General features: G+C 44.6%; 1 protein-coding gene across 1 annotated transcript in view; it reads right to left on the bottom strand.

Annotated features, from left to right (window-relative positions):
• Positions 1-19,241, bottom strand: part of CACNA2D3 (calcium voltage-gated channel auxiliary subunit alpha2delta 3) — an 858,873-nt gene that overhangs the window by 668,461 nt on the left and 171,171 nt on the right. The window contains exon 3 of the mRNA XM_059389977.1: positions 15,349-15,465. Coding sequence (XP_059245960.1) covers positions 15,349-15,465 — 117 coding nt within the window. The remainder of the gene's footprint in view (positions 1-15,348; positions 15,466-19,241) is intronic.

Below are 19,241 nucleotides of genomic sequence, written 5' to 3'. Positions count from 1 at the left end.
ATTAGACAGCCTGAGGAGTTTTTGGAAACCCCCACACCCAGTCCACACCCCAGACGGAGACAACTAGAATCCCAGGAAGAGAGGCTGGGCATCTGTATTTTTTTTAAGCCTCTAGGTGATTCCAATGTACCTCCTCACCTCCCAAGCTTGAAAGCCAGCGAACGAATCTTTCTGCTTGGAATGTGATTTCCCTGAGCAGTGGTGTCTGCTTCTGTGAGCTCTTTGGAAATGCAGACTCTCAACCCACTAAAATGGACTCTTCATCCTAACAATACTCCTGAGCTATTCCGATGAATCGTATACTCTGAAAAGTGCGCAAATGTTTCACCTTGAGTGCTTAGCTGGGTCCTTGACCTCTGACAGCGACTGGATCTTAATAAAAACCCCAGGAAGGACAGTACAACATGTGGGTAGAGGGGGAAGAGGGTCTGGGCTGGAGTCTCAGCTACCTACAGTGAGAAACTGGGCCTCAGCTGCTTCTCCAGTTCCTAACCAGTAATAACGCTACCCAACTCAAAAGAGGCTTGTAAGCATTAAATCAGATAAGACACGAAGAATGCTTAATACCTGCTTGCCAGAGTCAGCGCAACAGTGCCATTCTGATCACAGCTAGAGTGATCAGCTCTTCCGATGATAACATTTGGTTAATTACATGTCAGAGCTGAAAGGAACTCACTCTGAGTGGCAAGGGTACTTTTCAGCAGATGGCCCTGAGACAAGTGATTTCCACATGCAAAGAATGAAATCAGACCCCCACCTCACACCATGTACAAAAACTAACTCAACCTGGGTCAAAGACCTACATGTAAAAGCTAAAACTGTAAGACTCTTAGAAAACAACATAGGCACAAATCTCTGTGACCCTGAATTACGTAGTGACATCTTAGATATGCACCCAAAGTACAGGCATCAGAAAGGAAAAAATAGATTGGTTGGACGTTGTCAAAATTAAAACTTTGGGCTACAAAGGACACCATCAAGAGAGTGAAAAGACAACATATGGAATGGGAGAAAATATGTTCAAATCATGTATTTGATAAGGGACTAGTATCTAGAACATATAAAGAACATTTACAACTTAGTAACAGATAGACAAATGACAGTTTTTAACTTGGCAAAGGATTTGAACCGGCACTTCTCCAAGGAAGATATACAAACAGCCAATAAGTAGCTAGAAAGATGCTCAACATTATTAGTCATCAGGGAACTGCAAGTCAAACTGCTACCACTTCTCAATCACTAATGTGTGTGTGACAGGTAACAAGTGTCGGTGAGAATATGGAGAACTCAGACCTCTCCAACACTGCTGATGGGAACACAAAATGGCATAGCCATGTGCGAAAGCAGCCTGGCAGTTCCTCAAAAGGTTAATCATAGAGTTACCATACGACTAGCAACTCCATTCCTACATGTTCCCAAGAGAAATAAAAATATACTTCCATGCAAAAACATGGATACAAATATTCACAGCAGCATAGTCAATACAGGCAAAAAGTGGAAAGAGCACAAGTGACCACCAGCTGGTGAACGGATATGCAGAGCGTGGTCACATACCGTAGAACGTTACTGGACCATAACAAAGAATGAACTATTGACACATGTTAAATAGTTATGGATAAGCCCGGAAAATATTGTGCTCAGGGAAGGCAGTCACAAAAGACCATAAACTGGATGCTTCCATTTAAGTGGAATCTCCAGAATACGTAAATCTATAGAAACAGAAAGTAGAAGAGCGTTTCCCTGTTCTCCGTGGAGGAAGCAGGTTTGGGGGGGCAATGGAAGGTGACTACCAGTGGGTTTGGGATTTTTCCCTTGGGTGCTGAAAAGCTTCTGTCGGTGACTGAGGGGATGGTTTTACAATCCTGTGGATACACTAAAAAACTGTACACTTTAAATGAGTGAATAGTATTGTATGGGAATTGTATCTTAGTAAAGCTGTCAAAAATTTGCAGAGGTAACTCAGTGTGATATGTTCAGGGTTGGGCCAAAGATGAGCTGCTTTTTAAATGCCAACAACTCAGTTATTAAGACGAGTTACACACATGACAAACATCAGAGAGGCGATGTGAGACTCTAATTTAAAATCATTGACTATGCAAATGTGAAATTTCAGAATATGCAAATGCACCACACCATGATAAAAAGGAAGGATACATGGGGCTAATTTCTTACTGTTAATTCTGCTAAAATAACTCCTTTATTGTCCCGTTCCTACCACGGTGAGCTCTTGATGTTGTTGTTGATGAAGATGTAATGTTCTTTTCTTTTTGAAGGAAGTTTGATGAATTATTTTTCTATAAGGTGTCTGCACAGAGAGATAAGTGCCACACATTCAAATGTAACCACTTTCGGCATTTTTCATTCCCTTCTCCCCGTGAGAGATATTGTCTCAGTCATCATTCTAGTAGAAAAGTGTGTGCTGTGGGGAGGGACAGTAGAGAGGGGGGTGCCCTCTGATTTTTGTTTCCAATTACTGTGAATGAGACCAGATGGGGAGTTATTTACATAGATCAGGTCTTCTTTGAGATGAGAGAAAATACACAAGAGAAATAAGACTTCTTGTTTATAAAAGCCTAACACAAGAGCTGAAATTTTGAAATGTTAAAGGTGAAGAAAATCTCAGAAAGAGCCTTCCAGTGTTTCATAGACTTAAAGAGACACGCACACACATGCATGCGCACACGCACAAACACACACATACACACAGCTTGAGGAGAACACCCAAGGACTCCCCCCACCCATATTCCTTTTTGCCAAGTGAAGAAGGCTCAACACACTTCCTTGGAGTAAAATCATGTCTACCATGTCTGGTCTCAAGAGGCCACCTCTGATTTCCAAATGGGGACTTCACTGTCCCCAGATGATGACCATAGGGACTGCAATGACAGACATCTGGCACAGCAAGGGAGGAAGTCCCCCAAGCCTCCAGGACATCCTCCTGGAGACAAGCTGCCTGGCCCCACAAGACTCCTCTACCAGAGGCTACCATCGAGCCATCCAAACTGGCCTGCAGGCCCTGCCCCCCCCTCAGGTCTGGCCTTGCTCCTGCCTTGGGCTCCTTCCACTGCCCCTCTGCAGCTGGTAACTGTCAGCACACGTCTCAGTAACAGTGTGGAGGGCCGGGACCGCTGCCTGGCCTGAAGTTCTTCCAGAGAATCCTGCTGGAGGAGAGGAGACACCCCCTCGCTGGCTGGTGTTGGGGTGCGAATGAACGGCTCCCCAACAAGACCAAGATGACGGTCTGCTTTCTGACCACCACCGCAGCCTTCCAGGGGCCCCAAGACGTTCCTCTCATTGAAGCGCATCAAACAACCCGATGAGATGCTCCAGAATCACTGGGTGCACAGTGAGAAAGGCTAAGTGCGTCCCCAGGATATGATTCTCCTCCCCCACTGACACATAAAATCAATTAAAAAGCACACCAGAAAAAAAAAAAAAAAAAGTCCCATTTGCCCCCCGATCATACAAAAGCATTATCTGTTGTGTGTTCAAGCAGCCAGTACAGCTCGGGACATGCAGTCAATGATATCCCAGCTGATTCTCAACAAAGACTCTGATTACTCAAGAGGGCCGGCATCCCTCTGCTGAATGCAATGTAAATGAAACGCCAATGAATTCCCAGCCACCTTTTCATTTTCCCCTCATAACCTAATTTACAAAACGTAAATAGTCTCGCTGTGTCTGTGGGCCCAGCGGCTCCTTACCTCCATGCAGGAAACTGAGCAAAGACCAAAACCAGACAACCCATGCCACCGACACCTCCCTCCCATAACTATGCATTCAAAATATTGCTGAAAACCCCTAATTTGTTGCCATTTATACAATTATAGCCAGTGGTCTTTATTATTATTATTATGGCTTTATTCTGTCATTTTGATCTATTGATGGTGACACTTCAGTGATTCACCATCATTTCCTCCCACCCACAAACCTTTTAAGATTTCTTTTGCCTCAAAAAAAAAAAAAAAAAGATTTCTTTTGCCTCGCCTGAGTATAAACTAAGTGGCATTATTTTTCTACTTGATCTGGTATGGAAACACCAGTCTTTGGAGAAATCAGCGGAGCAAGCAGTGGGTTGGTGTAACACTGCTGTGCTGCGTGGTCCCCACCCACCCACTCTGGCTCGGACAAGTGTCCTGCATGTCTCCCACCTGCAGAGGACACCTCGTTCTCGTTCCGTTCTAGTGGGCGATGCAGGCAGAGAAGGCAGCAAGGCGAGCTCAGAGCTTCTGAGTGGGTGCCCTGATGGGTGTAATTGCTATGGGTTAAAGGCAGGGATCAGCACTATAATTTCACACGAGTCTCCATGGCCACGGGCCTCTCTTCTCGGGCTGTTTGGTCCACTTGGTCTTGACCAAAGCGACAGGAAATCTTTCAAAATGGGGCTTTATAGATGGAGAATAAAAATAGGCAGTGAAAATGGGAAAGACGATTTTAAATGATATTCCTCTTCAGATGGGAAAGAAATTTTTCTTTTTCTTTTTCTTTATCATCGCACAACAGAAATCAAATCTGAACTTCTGAGACAGAGGAGAAATGGATCATTTGGTGGGGAACAGGGGCCAGGGCAAGAACGAGCACACAGAAAACACCCAGGAAACCTTACCCAGCACCACGTCCTGGCGACCAGATGGTCTGCGCATGACAGCGTCATTACCAGGGTGGTGAGTCCATTCATTCACCGATACTAGCCAAATGCCCAGGCTGGGTCCCAGGGCTGTAAGGGGAAGCAAGATCACCATGGTCCCTGCCCTCATGATACCAGGGTCCTAGTGGGGAGACAGCCACCATCAAGTCAACACTGAGCTAAAGAGAAGTTAAGTACAACACCCAAAAGTTAATAAAGGAAGTAAGCAAGATGGTATTACAGACCATGGTGGCAGGGTGGGGTGGGGCTCTGGACAGGTACCTTGACCCAGCCATGCTATAACTGGGACAATACCAAGCCCAGAAGTGGGGAGCTTGGCAACTACTCTCAGCACCACTCCAAAATTCTCCTTCGTGGCATCTTGCTCAAATTTATGAAGAATCCCCTTGAAACTGCCCAGACATCAGTGTGTTCCATTTCTAGGGGGTAGGGAGATGCCTGTGTTCACCACATGCCACATGAAGAGAAACATCTGCCAAACCTGGAGGCACACACCCCAGCTCTAGCCTCCAGCCTATACTACGACCAGAAGATCTCTCAGCCAGGCTCCGAGAACACCTGGGAAACCCATGGCCGTTCTGCTAAGTCACAGCCTCAGAACACAGACTTCCTCCTCCCTCCCCTATCCCCAGTCAAGTTTCCTTCCTCAGTTCCAACCAAATAGGAAAGAGGGAAGAAAAAAAGGAAAGAAGGAGTGGGGGTGGGGAAGAGAGGGAGGGAAGCCGTTCTTTGATTCCCTCTATAGAAATCACTAACTTTTATTTCCACCCCGAGCAGCTGGCCTGATTTCTGCCCATTTCAAGTCCCCCATTCACCTTGTTCTGGGAGGAGAGCCATGTAGGGAGGGAATGGGCTGAGGTTGAAGCGTGGAGTCTAAAAAGGCAGTAGTCTGACTTGAGATGGCATGCAAAGGACCATTTACTTGGAAGAGATGGTCAAGGGTGCTGGAAGGATCATGAGCTATGTGGCTTCTCTGCAGTTAAGATCAAAACCTTTTCTCTCCCCATCATCATTCAGGAGTTTTCTGAACGAAGAGGTGTAACCTATTATCAGTCTGACTTTAAGTTATCCTGGCTTCAAGATAAAGATCTGTGAGTCAATCACCAAATGCCTAATGAGCACTTAACTAAAGACTCAGACGCGGTGATAGGTACTGGGGCTGGAGTGGGGGGACCAGCTGGGACAAAGAAACACTATAGTATGGACAATAGGAAAGGGCATTAATAGGCGACTTATAAGAAAAAAGGAAGAAGAAATGATCGATGAACAGACAGAAAAACCGCACCATAAGAGGAAGAGACCCAAAGTGACCCTGGTCCTTAGTCTAGGTGTCTAACAATGAGCGGGCTGGAAATGGAGTCCTTTCTCAGTGAGAAGGGATATACTGCACGCAACTTCTCTTGGGACCAGTGACTTTCTCCTGTAGTAGGAGGGTCTAAAACACCCAGACACCATATTCTTCAGGAGGGTCTAAAACACCCAGACACCATATTCTTCAGGTGCTGAGTCACTGGTATTCCCAGAAAACTCTTCCAAACCAGCACCCCAAAGCCAGGCAGCTTGGTGTCTGTCAGTGTCCCACATCCCTCCCCCCACAACTAGGCTGTTCTTATGATACCATCCAGGAAGGAAGATAGAAGAGGTAGGGAGGGTCCTCCGAGTGTGTCCAAGTGAGTTCCTGAGCCCACACCTGTCTTTGAGGTGTGCTGGGGGCCCCGCACCTAGACCTTCTCTGTGTTGTGACAATAATGCTCTAAGACATGGTATAATTTGCCACAAACCTCGTTACAGCGTAGGTGGGAAGCTAAAAAAGATCCACCATGCTAAACAGTAAGCAATTGAAGAAAACAAATAAAATGAGATACTACTCTGTGCCTGTAAGACTGACAGAAATCAAAAGTAATGGCCAAATGTCAGAGAGGACAGTGAAGAAAGAGAGCCTCTCCAGCCTCACAGGGGGATGCTGTCTGGAGGACAAGCTGGCAAGGATGCCAAAAGCCTTCTTTTAATTCCTAGGAATACGTCCTAATACATGCACCACATAAAAGGCCAAATTTCTCTACAAGAGTTTTGCACATCATTGCTTTTCATAGCGAAACACTGTAAATAATATCAGTGGTCACCAAAAGAGAATTTCTTGATTGGAACAACCAGAATGCAGACTATACTATAGTCATGAAAAATAACAGAACTATATATATTTACTGATGTGGAATGATGTCCACAACATATAAAATTAGTTTTGTAAAAATCAGTTGGCTAGTTACAAGAATAATCCAATGTTTTAGAAGTTTATGTGTGTGTGTGTGTATACATATATGTACAATAGAAAAGATATCTGGAAAAATAGAAACTATGATGTTTAAAAAGAAACAGCACTTAAAAATGTCAAGTGCCGGGGTGTCTGGGTGGCTCAGTGGGTTAAAGCCTCTGCTTTCGGCTCAGGTCATGATCTCAGGGTCCTGGGATCAAGCTCCGCATTGGGTTCTCTGTTCAGGAGGGAGCCTGCCTCCCCCTCTCTGCCTGCCTCTCTGCCTGCTTGTGATCTCTGTCAAATAAATAAATAAAATCTTTTTAAAAAATTTTTTAAAAAATGTCAAGTGCCTTTTAATACCTCTCGATGCTGTGATCTTTACTCTCTCCTTTATCATTTTCTGCAAGTTCTTTCTTTTGCAATGAATATGGATCAGGGTCTGCCTTTATAACAAACAATTGTTATAGGACTTAAGGTTTAAAAAAAAAAAACAAAAAACAATGAATATGTATAATCCGGGAAAACAAAAACTAAAGCAAAGCAAATACGGGTGAAGTGAGTTACACAGAAAATCCAAAACTAAGTCTTCTACAAAGCTTTAAAAACGGAGAGATTTTAGCCAGTTAAAAATGCCAGTTAAAGGCACGCCTTTGGTACAGTGGCTCGACCTACAAAGAAGAACTCCCTCTACAGGCCAACAGGCGCAGAGTAAGCAGGAAAACCCGACTATGGTTCTCAAAGCCAACCCAACTTCAGCACAAGGCTGACGGGACAGGCTTGAGGAGACAGGAGATAAAACGTCCCCTAAGAAATGTCCAGAAGTTCTCCCCTCTCTCAGCAGAAGCTCATTCCCCCAGGAGGCAGGCGAGTAGCTCACTCTGAGTGTAGGTGGGAGAACAGCCCTGTGGGCCTCTCTGAGATGAGGCTCCGGGGGATACCATCTAACCTTTGTTAGAGGAAACCCACCCCCTTCTGGAGGGAAACCCAAGAAGACCACCCACAGGGTTCCTGGAGGTTGTGATCTCACCCACTCACCAAGAATGGTTCCCGGACCTCATAAAACTGGTGAATCCAGATCGGTGCTATTTCTTAAGTTTCTTCTGGTTTGAGGTTTCTGCTGTAAATTTTCTTACACATATGTATGGGGTTTTGCAACGCAGTTTGCAGAAGGAAGGGGGGGGAAGAGGTGAGGGAAGGAGGAAGGAGAGGGGAGGGGAGGGGAGGGGAGGGAAGGGGAGAAAGGGAGAGGAGAGGGGGGTGGGGGCAAAGGGAGGGGAGGGAGGAAGAAACAAAGGGGAGGAACAGAAGGACAGAGGGAAGGGCGAAGAAGCAAACAGGCCAGAAGATACAGCAACATAATAAAATAAAAGTCTTTTCATTTGTGACTTAAAACACTGTGTTTACTGTCTCAAACAAACTGACTTCTCTTTCAGGGACCATGTTAGGAAACTCTGAGTGAGATGAGAAATGAACAAAGGCAGAAACGTCTTCTGGATGCGTCCAGTCGCCTCAACTGGCTGAGCACTGAAGATCCTCCCAGGAACGCTAGGAACATTGGCTTCCAAGACCTCCGCAGCTCCTTCTGGAGGGAGTATCCGAAGAATCCTCAGGCTCCAAGAGTCCGTGTATACAGGAAGAACCAGCTGTCTTAAGAACCTTCCCTTACTTTAGAAATTTACCAACAAAATGGTTGACTTCATTTCTAATTTCATGGGTATCCTTTTGAAAATATTCCTCACCAACAATTTCCACCACGCCTGCGGGTACAGATGAGTTTTGAAGCCAGAAGTCTTCATAGAATCTCCGTCACCCTTAATCCCTTCTATCACATATATGTTTGGTACCAATCATGCTTTCCTGGAGTGCCTCCTGCTCTCCATGCTTCACTGGGTATATTTACATAAAGACGTAGACGTGTTTTATAGTCATACATATGTAGACACACACCAGTCAAAAAACAGCCAGAGAAAGTTACTTTAATAGTACCCTCTAGCTTTCTGGAAGATTGGCGTAAATCTCTTCGGCAGGGGGAAGACATCCATTTTTCTGAGAAGGTAAATGTTTATTAAATGCAAATACTGATATTCGTTACCTAGGAAAAACGTCTTGCGGCATGTGGAATTTCTCGATAAAAAGCTTTCAAGTCCCGGGTTTGTCCAGATAAACCCCTATCGGTGAACCGATGCGTGAATGCACCGAAATTGAATTACTGTACAACAGCAATTACTTCCCACAGTACAGCTATAATGGGAATCGGCTCGGCAGCCAACAGCAGGTAGCTATAGGAGAGGAGAGAAACTTAATATATAATCTGGTCTCTCTCAGCTTTTCCCAAGAAGCAAGGATGTTTATTTTTGAGCAAAACACTCTTTTTTCAAGTACCTGATTTATCATTTTATCAATGTAAATCGGAAAGTAAGTAAAACCAGATTATTTACAGGACTGAGCGTGAGAGCATGATCAAAATGTACCCCATACTCTTATCCAAGGTTGGAAAACAACAGACTCTTGGCTTACAAAGTTTAGGGCCAAGTTGTGTCTGGTGTCTTCATAGTCCCCAAGAAAATTTGTTCTTTTGGACATTTCTCATTAACTGTTGGGGAGTGAAGAGGAACTTGAATGGCAAATGAAATACTTCATGTTTTACCTGATCGGCTACCCAAATAGATAGCATCCTATAATCCTCTCTCTGTGCCTGAGAAGTGTTTAAGTTTGTGGAGGCCTGAACTCTGTCCAGCACAGCAGTGAAAGCCCTGCGGATGGGCTCCTGGCCCCGAAAGTGGGAACAAACTTTGAAGCTGGAAGGAGGCTTCAATTCTGGCCAAGGTCAGTGCAAGGAAGGCAGGGCCTGCCCCCAACCTGTTCCACAAGATCGAAGGCAATCACCATTCTGGAGAACTCATTCTTAGAAAGCCACTCCAGAGAGTACTAGGATACATTTATAAACTCTCCAAAGTCCTTCTGTTTGTTATTTCCAGGTTTATCTACTTCTTTCCCGTCGGGCTGCTCATCTCGATTATACGGACGATTCCACAATCACAGGATCACAACATCCCCCTGCTGTGTTGGAATCCGTCCTAAAAGTATATGCCTGGAATCAGAGATGCCCACAGTTATGCAGAATGCCTTCCTACAGATTCTTCTCCACCTGCAGGTTTGTCTGTGCTCATTCAGAGCTCCCAGGGGCTGATGATCCTGTCAGCTGTGTAATGGTGTGTGCTCCTCCCAGTGGAGGACTGGATTTTAAAGACAAAGGAAATGCTAGGGCAGCCTGTCCATATAACAGCACCACGGAAGGCACGGCTTTTGGCTTCTCACTCCTCTCAAATCATCAGCAACTCAGGAGGAAGGGGAGCTGGGTCGAATGTGTCTCCCCTCAATATTTCAGATGAGCTCTGACTGGTCACCAGTTGAGCATTTCCAGGTGTCACTTAGGAATGAGGGTGTCGCACCCACCCCCCACCACCACCGCAGGGGTCCACTGCTGGAAGAGAACAATGGCCATCACGTCCTCCTTGTCCAGCATGTGAACTGTCTTCCTTGAAATATTAATGAACTAAGAAGCAAACTGAATCCATTTCTTGTCCACTTGTGGGGACTTCAAACTTGATAAACTGCTCGGCAACATCAATGGAGGGCTGGGTAAGCATGAATATTTTCCAACAAAGAAGGTGGGAGAGAATGCTTTGGGCACAAATACCCTGCATACAAGCAAATGACAGCATGGCTGTGTCACCTCCCCCCCCCCACCAGATCTGGCTTTTAAGTTAAAATAACCTGCACATCAACCCTCTGAGTGGGTGTGAAAAAATTATTTAAACCACCAATGGCGTTAAAAAGTGCTAAAAAATATTAGTTAAGACATGCTACCATAATGATGGCACCATTATGTTAATGGCAATTATGGAAGCTAAGGTTATTTGTAATTTGCTAGGCTAGAAAAAAAAAAAGTTACATATAGTCCATTACCAACCAGATGACAGAGGTTATGTAATGGGCAGGCCACTTTGGGTTTCACATTTACTCCAGACATCTGACAGGGAGAAAATAGGACTTTCTGTGATAGGATAATTGCATAGTGAAGAGTAATTCAAACAGGGGACGAGTATGATAAAAATCACTCTGATTCAACTAATCACTGGGAAAAGTGATGGGGGAAAATGATGAAATCAAGCCAGAAGAGACAGAGAAAAGATCAACATTGTTTCACAGCCAAGAGATGACAGGCTTGGATGGCCGGATCACTAGTCCTGCTCCCTTTCCCAGCAGTGATGGGCTAACTGTACCGACCTTCACAGACCGGAGTAGTTAGAGTCGCTTTCTAAATTGCAACTGGCAGTCTCATAAATATTTTATAGACATCCATGGAAATTTTAACCATCTATGTTGTTTGTCAGCCAGTTCTTTCTCATGTGTGTTCCTGAGTCCTCCCACGCACCCGCCGCCGGTGAGCCCTTGGCACTGGATCAGGGATGGCCAGGAAGGCACCAAGACCTCCGACCTGACTTGGGCTGCTGGGATGGAGGCTGCAGTACAAGATTTCTGGGGCATCAGAATGATGGCGCAAATTCTAAACTCCATTCTTTTCTTGGGCCATTTGAGAAAGGGGCACCATGGGGTGGGACAGGAAAGGCCCCGGTGCACTGTGGTCCACTCTAGTGCCGTGCAGCAAATCAGGAGGACTCCATTGAAAACCCAAATGGCAAATGTTCACTTGAAGTGTTTGCTCTTCAAAAGCTCACCAATCCCAGAGGCAAAGACCAACCTTTCCTAGTTGAGGTCTCATTATCATATGAAAAACAGTCACACCTACTGTTCCTTGGCCTCCACATAAAGCAACATCCAGGGGGTCTCTCCGTGGCCATCTCCTCTCAGTCCCAGTGCCACAAAGCACATGACTGTTGCCAGTAGCATTCCTGGCCCACAGTGGGACCAGGTCCATCTCAACAGCAAAACTGCCTCCAAACCAAACCCAACTTGACATACAAGCCCTCTTTCCCACTTAAAGACTGGGAACAGGGAGTGCCACAAACCCCTGGACCAGTTAACCCAGATTTTATGGCATCAACTGTGTTTCCAAAGGCCCTCATATATCTACTTTAAAATACACAGTTCAGAGAAACTGGATGCCTTCAGTCTAAGTACATTTCAATCCAAATAGAGCACTTTTTTTTTAACTTCTCAAGGAACTGCACCAACCATATCTTTTTTTTTTTTTTAAACATCATGCACTGAAAACAAAAGGGTTCAAAATTAAGTTCCTTCCTGTCATCATCCTTGAAGCTTTTTAAAGCTGTAAGACTCTCTCATTATGAAATACTTAACAAACTCTAAGTTCCCTTCACCAGCAATGTAAGAGCAAACACTTATGAAAGCTTACCATTCGCCAGTCCCTGTGCAAAACACTTGGCACAGATACACCCAGAGGCACCGTAATCCTACCTGTGGGGAGCAAAAGGAACTCCCCTGAGCTTGCCCATGTGACTTGGGCCAGTGACTCCCCCCTGCCAAGCCTGCATGCTCATCTCTAAATCCATGATATAGGAACAGCATCTCCCTGCCAGGGAGGATGCCAGAGTGCTTACTTAGCACAGGACCTGGTGCATCGAGACTCACTAAGCACAGGGTAAGAAATCTCCTGCTCCTCCTAGCATGTCCACGGGGGTAAGTGAGGAAAAGAGGTCCACTGGTCCCTTAGCTCTTCTCAACAACCTTTCAGCTGCCACGTGGGCCCCCTGCCTCTGAGCGCCAAGTCCATGTTCTGGAGCTGGCTGGACCTCTGTGTCATCCTGCTGTGTTGCATAAGTCCCACCCCCACTCCACCCTGGAATGCCAGGTCTGGAGGCTTCCTCATCTGTCAATTGCAGAAGCAGAAACTAAGGAAATTTGTGTCCTTTTCTGCTCTAAAGTTCTTTGATTCACAAGGAAACCCGAGTTGAAACAAAAATAGCATTTCCTTCCCTCAATTTGACAACATTGTTACGAGTATTGAAAACAAAATAAAACATTTCAATTTTGGGGGGAGGATTCAGGCAAATTGAGCCCTCACGTGCCCCTGCTGCTGGAGGAACTGGGAAGCGGCAGGACCTGATCTGGGGAGAAATGTCCTCTCATGCAGAAAGAGCTGGGAAGATGAGATTAGCAAGTCTCTGAACTGGCTTCTGCACTCGGGAATTACCCTGCAGGATGCTGAGGGCACATAGGTGATGAAATGTGTACTTGGGTCCCTGTCCCTGGAGCTTGTCCCTCATTCCCCATGTGACCCTGGAGAAGCAACTTAACTTATGCCTCTCTCACCTTTTTTTGTAAAAGTGGAATAATATAATCCCTCCCTCTGGGGGCTGTTCTAAGGACAAGAGAGTGCATGGAAAATCCTTAGAGGAACACCAAAGGTAGTGGTGCTGAGTCATTTGATCTATTATTAATATACAAGAAGATTCACCACAGCATTATATATGTCAAGACTTGCAAACAACTTAAACATCCATATTTGGAGGAAAAGTAAAATCCTTCATGACACACCCATAGACTGGAATAGGATGCAGCCATTTAAGAAAATCATTCACTAGAGTGATGCCAAGAGCAGCTCCCACTGCAATGGTGTAGAGAAGTGGAAAGAAGCTGGACACAAAAGCAAACTGGCAATGCACCTGCAAATTTGAAAAAGAAAAACACCCAAGGACACACATGGACTTGCAAATTTAAAAAACTAGAAGGAAAGAAACACAAGAACACAAGCCTGCCTTTCAGGTGCTATTTTTCTGTTTGACATTTTTCAGTATATTCCTAAAGTTCCACCAAAGGGGCATTCATTGTATAAATAGAAAATAGTAATTATGGTGGGTTTCGGTGGAGGGGGGCAGCTGTTGCATTTTAATTTCAGGTTCTGAGTGGTAGATATGAATGGCGACTGTGTCTGTAAAGAATATCACTCGCTTTGGGGCCCCTGAGTGGCAGAGTGAGTTAAGCACCTGACTCTTGGTTTTGACTCATGTCCTGATCTCGGGTCCCTGATCTTGGGATCATGGGTTCGAGCCCTGCTTGGGGCTCTATGGTCAAAGGGGGAGTCTGCTTGAGATTCTCTCTCTCTCTCCCTCTGTCCTTTCCACTCTCTCTCTCTAAAAAATAAAATAAATGATTCCTTACAAAAAAAAAAAAAAAAAAAGGATTATCACTTGCTTTAAGGTAGAGACGTAGGGACACCACACAGGAATCACCATGAAGTGACCAGGGCTGGCTGTCAGAGCAGTATTTCTGTAGCAAAAAAGTTTTTTTTTTTCCTTCTAAGATACTTCAGAGTTCCCCCCAAAATGTCTCAACTTATTTGGTTAATGGTCATAGCGGCAGTAAGAAGCTGTCATTTACTGAGCACTGTGTAGGTGCCAGGATCTGTACTAAGTAGCTCGAAATCCTGACTATATTTGATCGTCACACAGCCTGTGTGTTCTTCCATTTACACGGGAGGAAACTGAAGCACGCAGGGCAGTTTTACTGAAGGTCAAAGCTGAGAAAGTGACCAAGGCAGGTACGGAACCCAAGCCAGTTTCACACTCTTAACTACTAAACTACAGCCCTCCTCCCCTGAATCAAAATAGCACAAAAATATTTTGGAGACAAGCAGATATGTGGCACTGTCAGGCCCAAAGCAGAAATAACATGTGAAAATTTTGATGGGCCAATGAATTGTGAGAGAAGCTAATGTAGGAAGTGGCCATTTACGGCAAAGTGTTAACTACTGAAACTGAAAGGTAAGCAGACCAAAGGTTAGAAATCAAGAACTCTTCAGATTCCAATTCTTTCCCATACTCCTGTGCCAGTGTGGCACAAATGTGGGATGTTACAACATTCACATGTTCTAAAGCAAGAACCTAAGACGCACCATTTAGCGGACAAGAAGGAACAGAGTTGGATGCCATCTTGTAAATCCAAAAAGATACATTTCGATTCATCCTGCTGACAATATGAAATTTCAGGGAGCTCCTGGTGGAGAAGACATTCATCACAATTATAATAATATTCCAACAGAGGTGAAGAGAACCTCCAGCTTCATCCGGACTCATTCATTCCATTGAATTCTCATCTCCACATTTTGGCAATCATGGCTTACAATTTTTATAGTTGCTTAGTCAAACCACAATGTACCTTTGAATGACTTTTGGCAATGAGTGAACATATCACACAGTCACAAGCCATCCTCTGAGGCTGTTTACTTGGTGGCACTTCCACTGAAGGCATAAGATTATAAGATGAAAACTGGCACCTGAACCCTATCCAGAAAGGGCATTTGTGCCCCTAGTAATGCTCTTGCTGGCTAACTAAAGAAATAAAGTGTTACCAGAAGAGCTGAGGCAACTCTGATCTTTGAGAGCTGGAATCATCAATGCCAGTTGTCTGAAGGTACCTCCTTGCCTTTGGGCAACACAGAGTAGAAACCAGAGACACTTACCCGCACGGCTTCTGACTTTTTGTGAAACATCTCTTCCATGTTCTTTGCCAGCTTTTTCACCAGTTGGAGGCCATCAATTTCTTCTATGGCAACATCCTTCTCATACTCTTTGTATTTCTGTACGGAGGGAGGGCAACAGGAAAGTCATGAGACACCATACCCATGATTTCGAAGCACTTCTAGTTACTGCCTCTGTTGGATTTGGAGATATGGGACTGTACTTCAAAATTATTAAACCAGCTAGGGAGAAATGTGAAAATTGGCTCTGGATCTCTTAGAAACTTAATAAGCACCCAGGAAAGGAATAAAAGAAAGAAAAACCCTATAGCAATCAAACTGTTCATCATCTGTCCTCTTCAGCTCTTGAAATCAACACTCTACACTTCCAACCTGACCACCCTCAGCCTTTCTTTTGGAGGACATCCCCAGATTCATTAGTTATTCCACAGCCAGTGCCACTAGAAACTGACTATTCCAAATGTGTCATAAAATAAAAATGAAGAAATTTAACTTGTGTGTGGGGGGGGGGTTTCTCCTTGAACATCACTAACTTAATTTTTTCATGGCCAATCACTGGGGACTTAGGGAAAATTAGTTTAAATGCTATGACTCTAATGTAAAATTATTATAGCAGGAGTAGGCAATCTATAATCCTTGGGCCAAATTCAATCCATCACCTATTTTTATAAATAAAGTTTTATTGGGACAAAACCACACCCATTTGTTTATATATTCAATAAGTTTAGTAGTCACAACAGAGACTGGATAACCCACAAAGACTAAAATATTTACTTTCTTTTATAGAAAAAGTTTGCCAACTCATACGGTGGAATGGATACTGAAGAAAGTCATATGGCAGAGCATCTCATAAACATTTTATAATGAGAGAGTCCTTGCTATGGATTTTAATGTTTCACTTCAAACCACTAAATGCTCTTTGAGGACCTCCTATGTACCCTCAATGAGCTCACAGAAAAGAGAATGTACAGTAAGTACAAAAACCGTAAAAACAAATACTTTGTATATACCATAACAGGCTCATCTGTTCATAAGAGACTGATCTGACCCATAATTTACTCAAATTCTCCAAGCCAGTCTTTCATTTAAAACCCACCACACCCTAGTGACTTATCTAGCTAGTGACGTATCTCGTTTCACCAGCAGTTCTCAAAGTGCCCCATGATCCGCTGAGGGTTCCCTGAGACCCTTTCAGGGGCCCAGCAAGTCCTCCTTTTCCCCAACAGCATCTCTACATGAAACCAGATTTTCTTTCTAGATTTCAAAAAATCCTAACAGACTTAACACAGAAGCAGATACGAGGATCCACCTGTCTTCTCTTTAACCATTAAAAAGACTGCCCCCCCCCCACCCAAAAAAAAAGTGTCACTCCACTTTTTCTGTTTGTTTATTTGGAAAATACAGTTATTTTTCATAAAGCACCTATTTATGATAACCATGTTTTTATGCCTGAATTAATTTTTAAACATTTGCATTTTAATTTCGAACACGGCAAATGTCAGTAGATGCAACCCCCATGAGCAGAAGCCCTTGGGGGGTCCTCAGTATTTTGTAAGAGTGTGAAGGAATCCTGAGACCCAAAAGTGTGGGTTAACTAAGGATTTAGTTGTGTTCCCATGGGAAAGAAATACTGTTTATTAGTAAATACCTTCCAAGTGGAGTTTGAATACTTTCAGTGTTGACAGAAATCCCTTACATTTGTGTCGCTAATGAAAGGCTGAGGAACTGAAACTACTGCGGCCTTTGTATTAACCCTTATTTGTTGGGAGAACCTGAACCTCTTACTAACCCCTCCCCGCCACCTCCTACTCAGAAAAAAATGAGGGGCTCTACATCTTATCTTGGCTCTAAAGACCTTGAGAGTCAGTTTTGAAGTGGAAAATGTAATGGCTTTTTAATGGAAAGATCATTGTTACAGTAAAAATTTGTGTTTTTTCCCCATTCCCCTTCTTTACTTTAAAAAATGTAAACTGAGAGGAGACTGTTTTTCCTTGCCCAGAGGAAGGGTGTGTGTGTGTGTGTGTGTGTGTGTGTGTGTGTGTGACACACACAAAGCACTTCCCTTCCGAGCTCAGATGTCCAAGGCCACTGAGGCAGTAATACTGGGTGTCTTAGAGAGAGAAGAGGAGGGTTTGAGGACAGAGAGAAGGACCTTACGGGAATGAACATAAGAGAGAATCCTTCCGACCCCTGAGACTCCAGTGAAATCCCTGGTATCTGAGGGCATTCTGCCTAGAGCTCTCAGAGCCCGGCACTGACAGAGCAGATGTGAGAAGGGCAGGAAGGGACTCCCAGACTGGGCATCGGGGCCTCCGGCTGAAACGTCGGGCCTGAGGACTTGGTATTTCTGAGAATTAAGGTGAGCCTAAGGAAATATACAAAATGTTATTCTAGGCTGCCTGAGTCTGGACCAAGACAGACATCTGCTACATTATTCGTAGGACAGTCCGAGCTGCTCTACATTGTCAATGAACTATGGGTTGTAAATGACACTCCAGGACGCCCTGTGCTCTTCTCTCCGGGCCCTGTAGCTTGTGTGGCCTGGAGACAAGGACATGTCCTTGTGCTCACCCAGCAGCCCACAGCAGACAGTCACAGGACTTCTCTGAATGAGGCTCGCTGCAAAACCATTTCAATGCTACAGTATTAGGAGGGTGAAAGTAGGGACGCGGCTACATTATTCTGGGACCCATAATGGTGACCTATCTACCCCTTGAGAGGTTGACTGGGTGGGCTTGAGATGTGGAGCTCTAGCCAGACCAACCATAGCTCAAGCTAACAGCGTCCTCTGGCGTGTGAATAAAACTTCAAGGACAATCACTGGAAATGTTCCCTAAGTTCGAATGCAAGCCAATGTCTTTGGAGCCAAAAATCCTGGGGGTTCTCTGCTGCCTGCCAGATGTGTTCCAAAAGCCAGCAGCTGAGGCCAGCCTATACCCAAGGCAGATTCACTACCCAAACTACCAAGTTCAAGAAGTGAATAAAACAAAACAAATTTGCCTGTCTAATATTTACAGAGTCAATATAATAAGTATCTGTCTTAAGTAATTCTGTAATGAAAGGTGATCTAGAGGCGTAAAATAAAGAAAAATAAAATGCATTTCACAATTAGCCTTTACCTGAATCTTCTGGTTTCTAGATAGGGCCCCAGTATTCTGGTCATATCCGTTCTTGCCTGTATTTTTCCTCTAGAAAGGAATCCATTTATTTCACTATAACGATCCCCCAAGGTTTCAGTGAGATCTCCCTGCAGCCTGTCTTCCTATGAGTCTCCTCGGTGAAAATGAGCCAGTGACTTGACAGAGGGCTGGTCTCCCAGGCCTACTTGTGCCTGGTGACCTAGCTAATCAGAATCTCAATACAAACCTCCTTGCCAAGCTAGGAATCCCAGATCTGGGACAAATGTAACCATTCACCAGTTCTAGTCCTCTGCCAGCCGAAATCCTCTCCCCCCAGGACGTGCGTCAATGGGTCCTCCTTTGCCAATGAGCCAAGCCTGTACTACTTTCTCCCCACCCAGGGGAAGTTATCCCATAAGCAAAAATCATCCTGCTTTTCAAAATGTGTTAATGCCTCTAGGAATGGGGTCGAACAGCTTAATGCCTTACTCTTACCAGGAAATGTTACACTTTGCTGGAATCAAGAAATTGAGGAACAGAGATAGCCATTGGTCAAATGCAAGCCCTTAATGGCTTGGGATGGTCAAAGCCACCCAGAACCTTTAAAAATGTGCCTAGTGTACAAAACCAAGCAATTTGGGGTGCCTAGTGTACAAAACCAAGCAATTTGGGGTGCCTGGGTGGCTCAGTGGGTTAAGCCTCTGCCTTGGGCTCAGGTCATGATCTCAGGGTACTGGGATTGAGCCCCGCATTGGG

Source organism: Mustela nigripes, chromosome 2, assembly GCF_022355385.1.
Source record: "Mustela nigripes isolate SB6536 chromosome 2, MUSNIG.SB6536, whole genome shotgun sequence".
Classification (NCBI taxonomy): Eukaryota; Metazoa; Chordata; class Mammalia; order Carnivora; family Mustelidae; genus Mustela; species Mustela nigripes.
The sequence above is the reverse complement of the archived record's forward strand: the minus strand, read 5'-3'. Positions and strand labels throughout refer to the sequence as shown.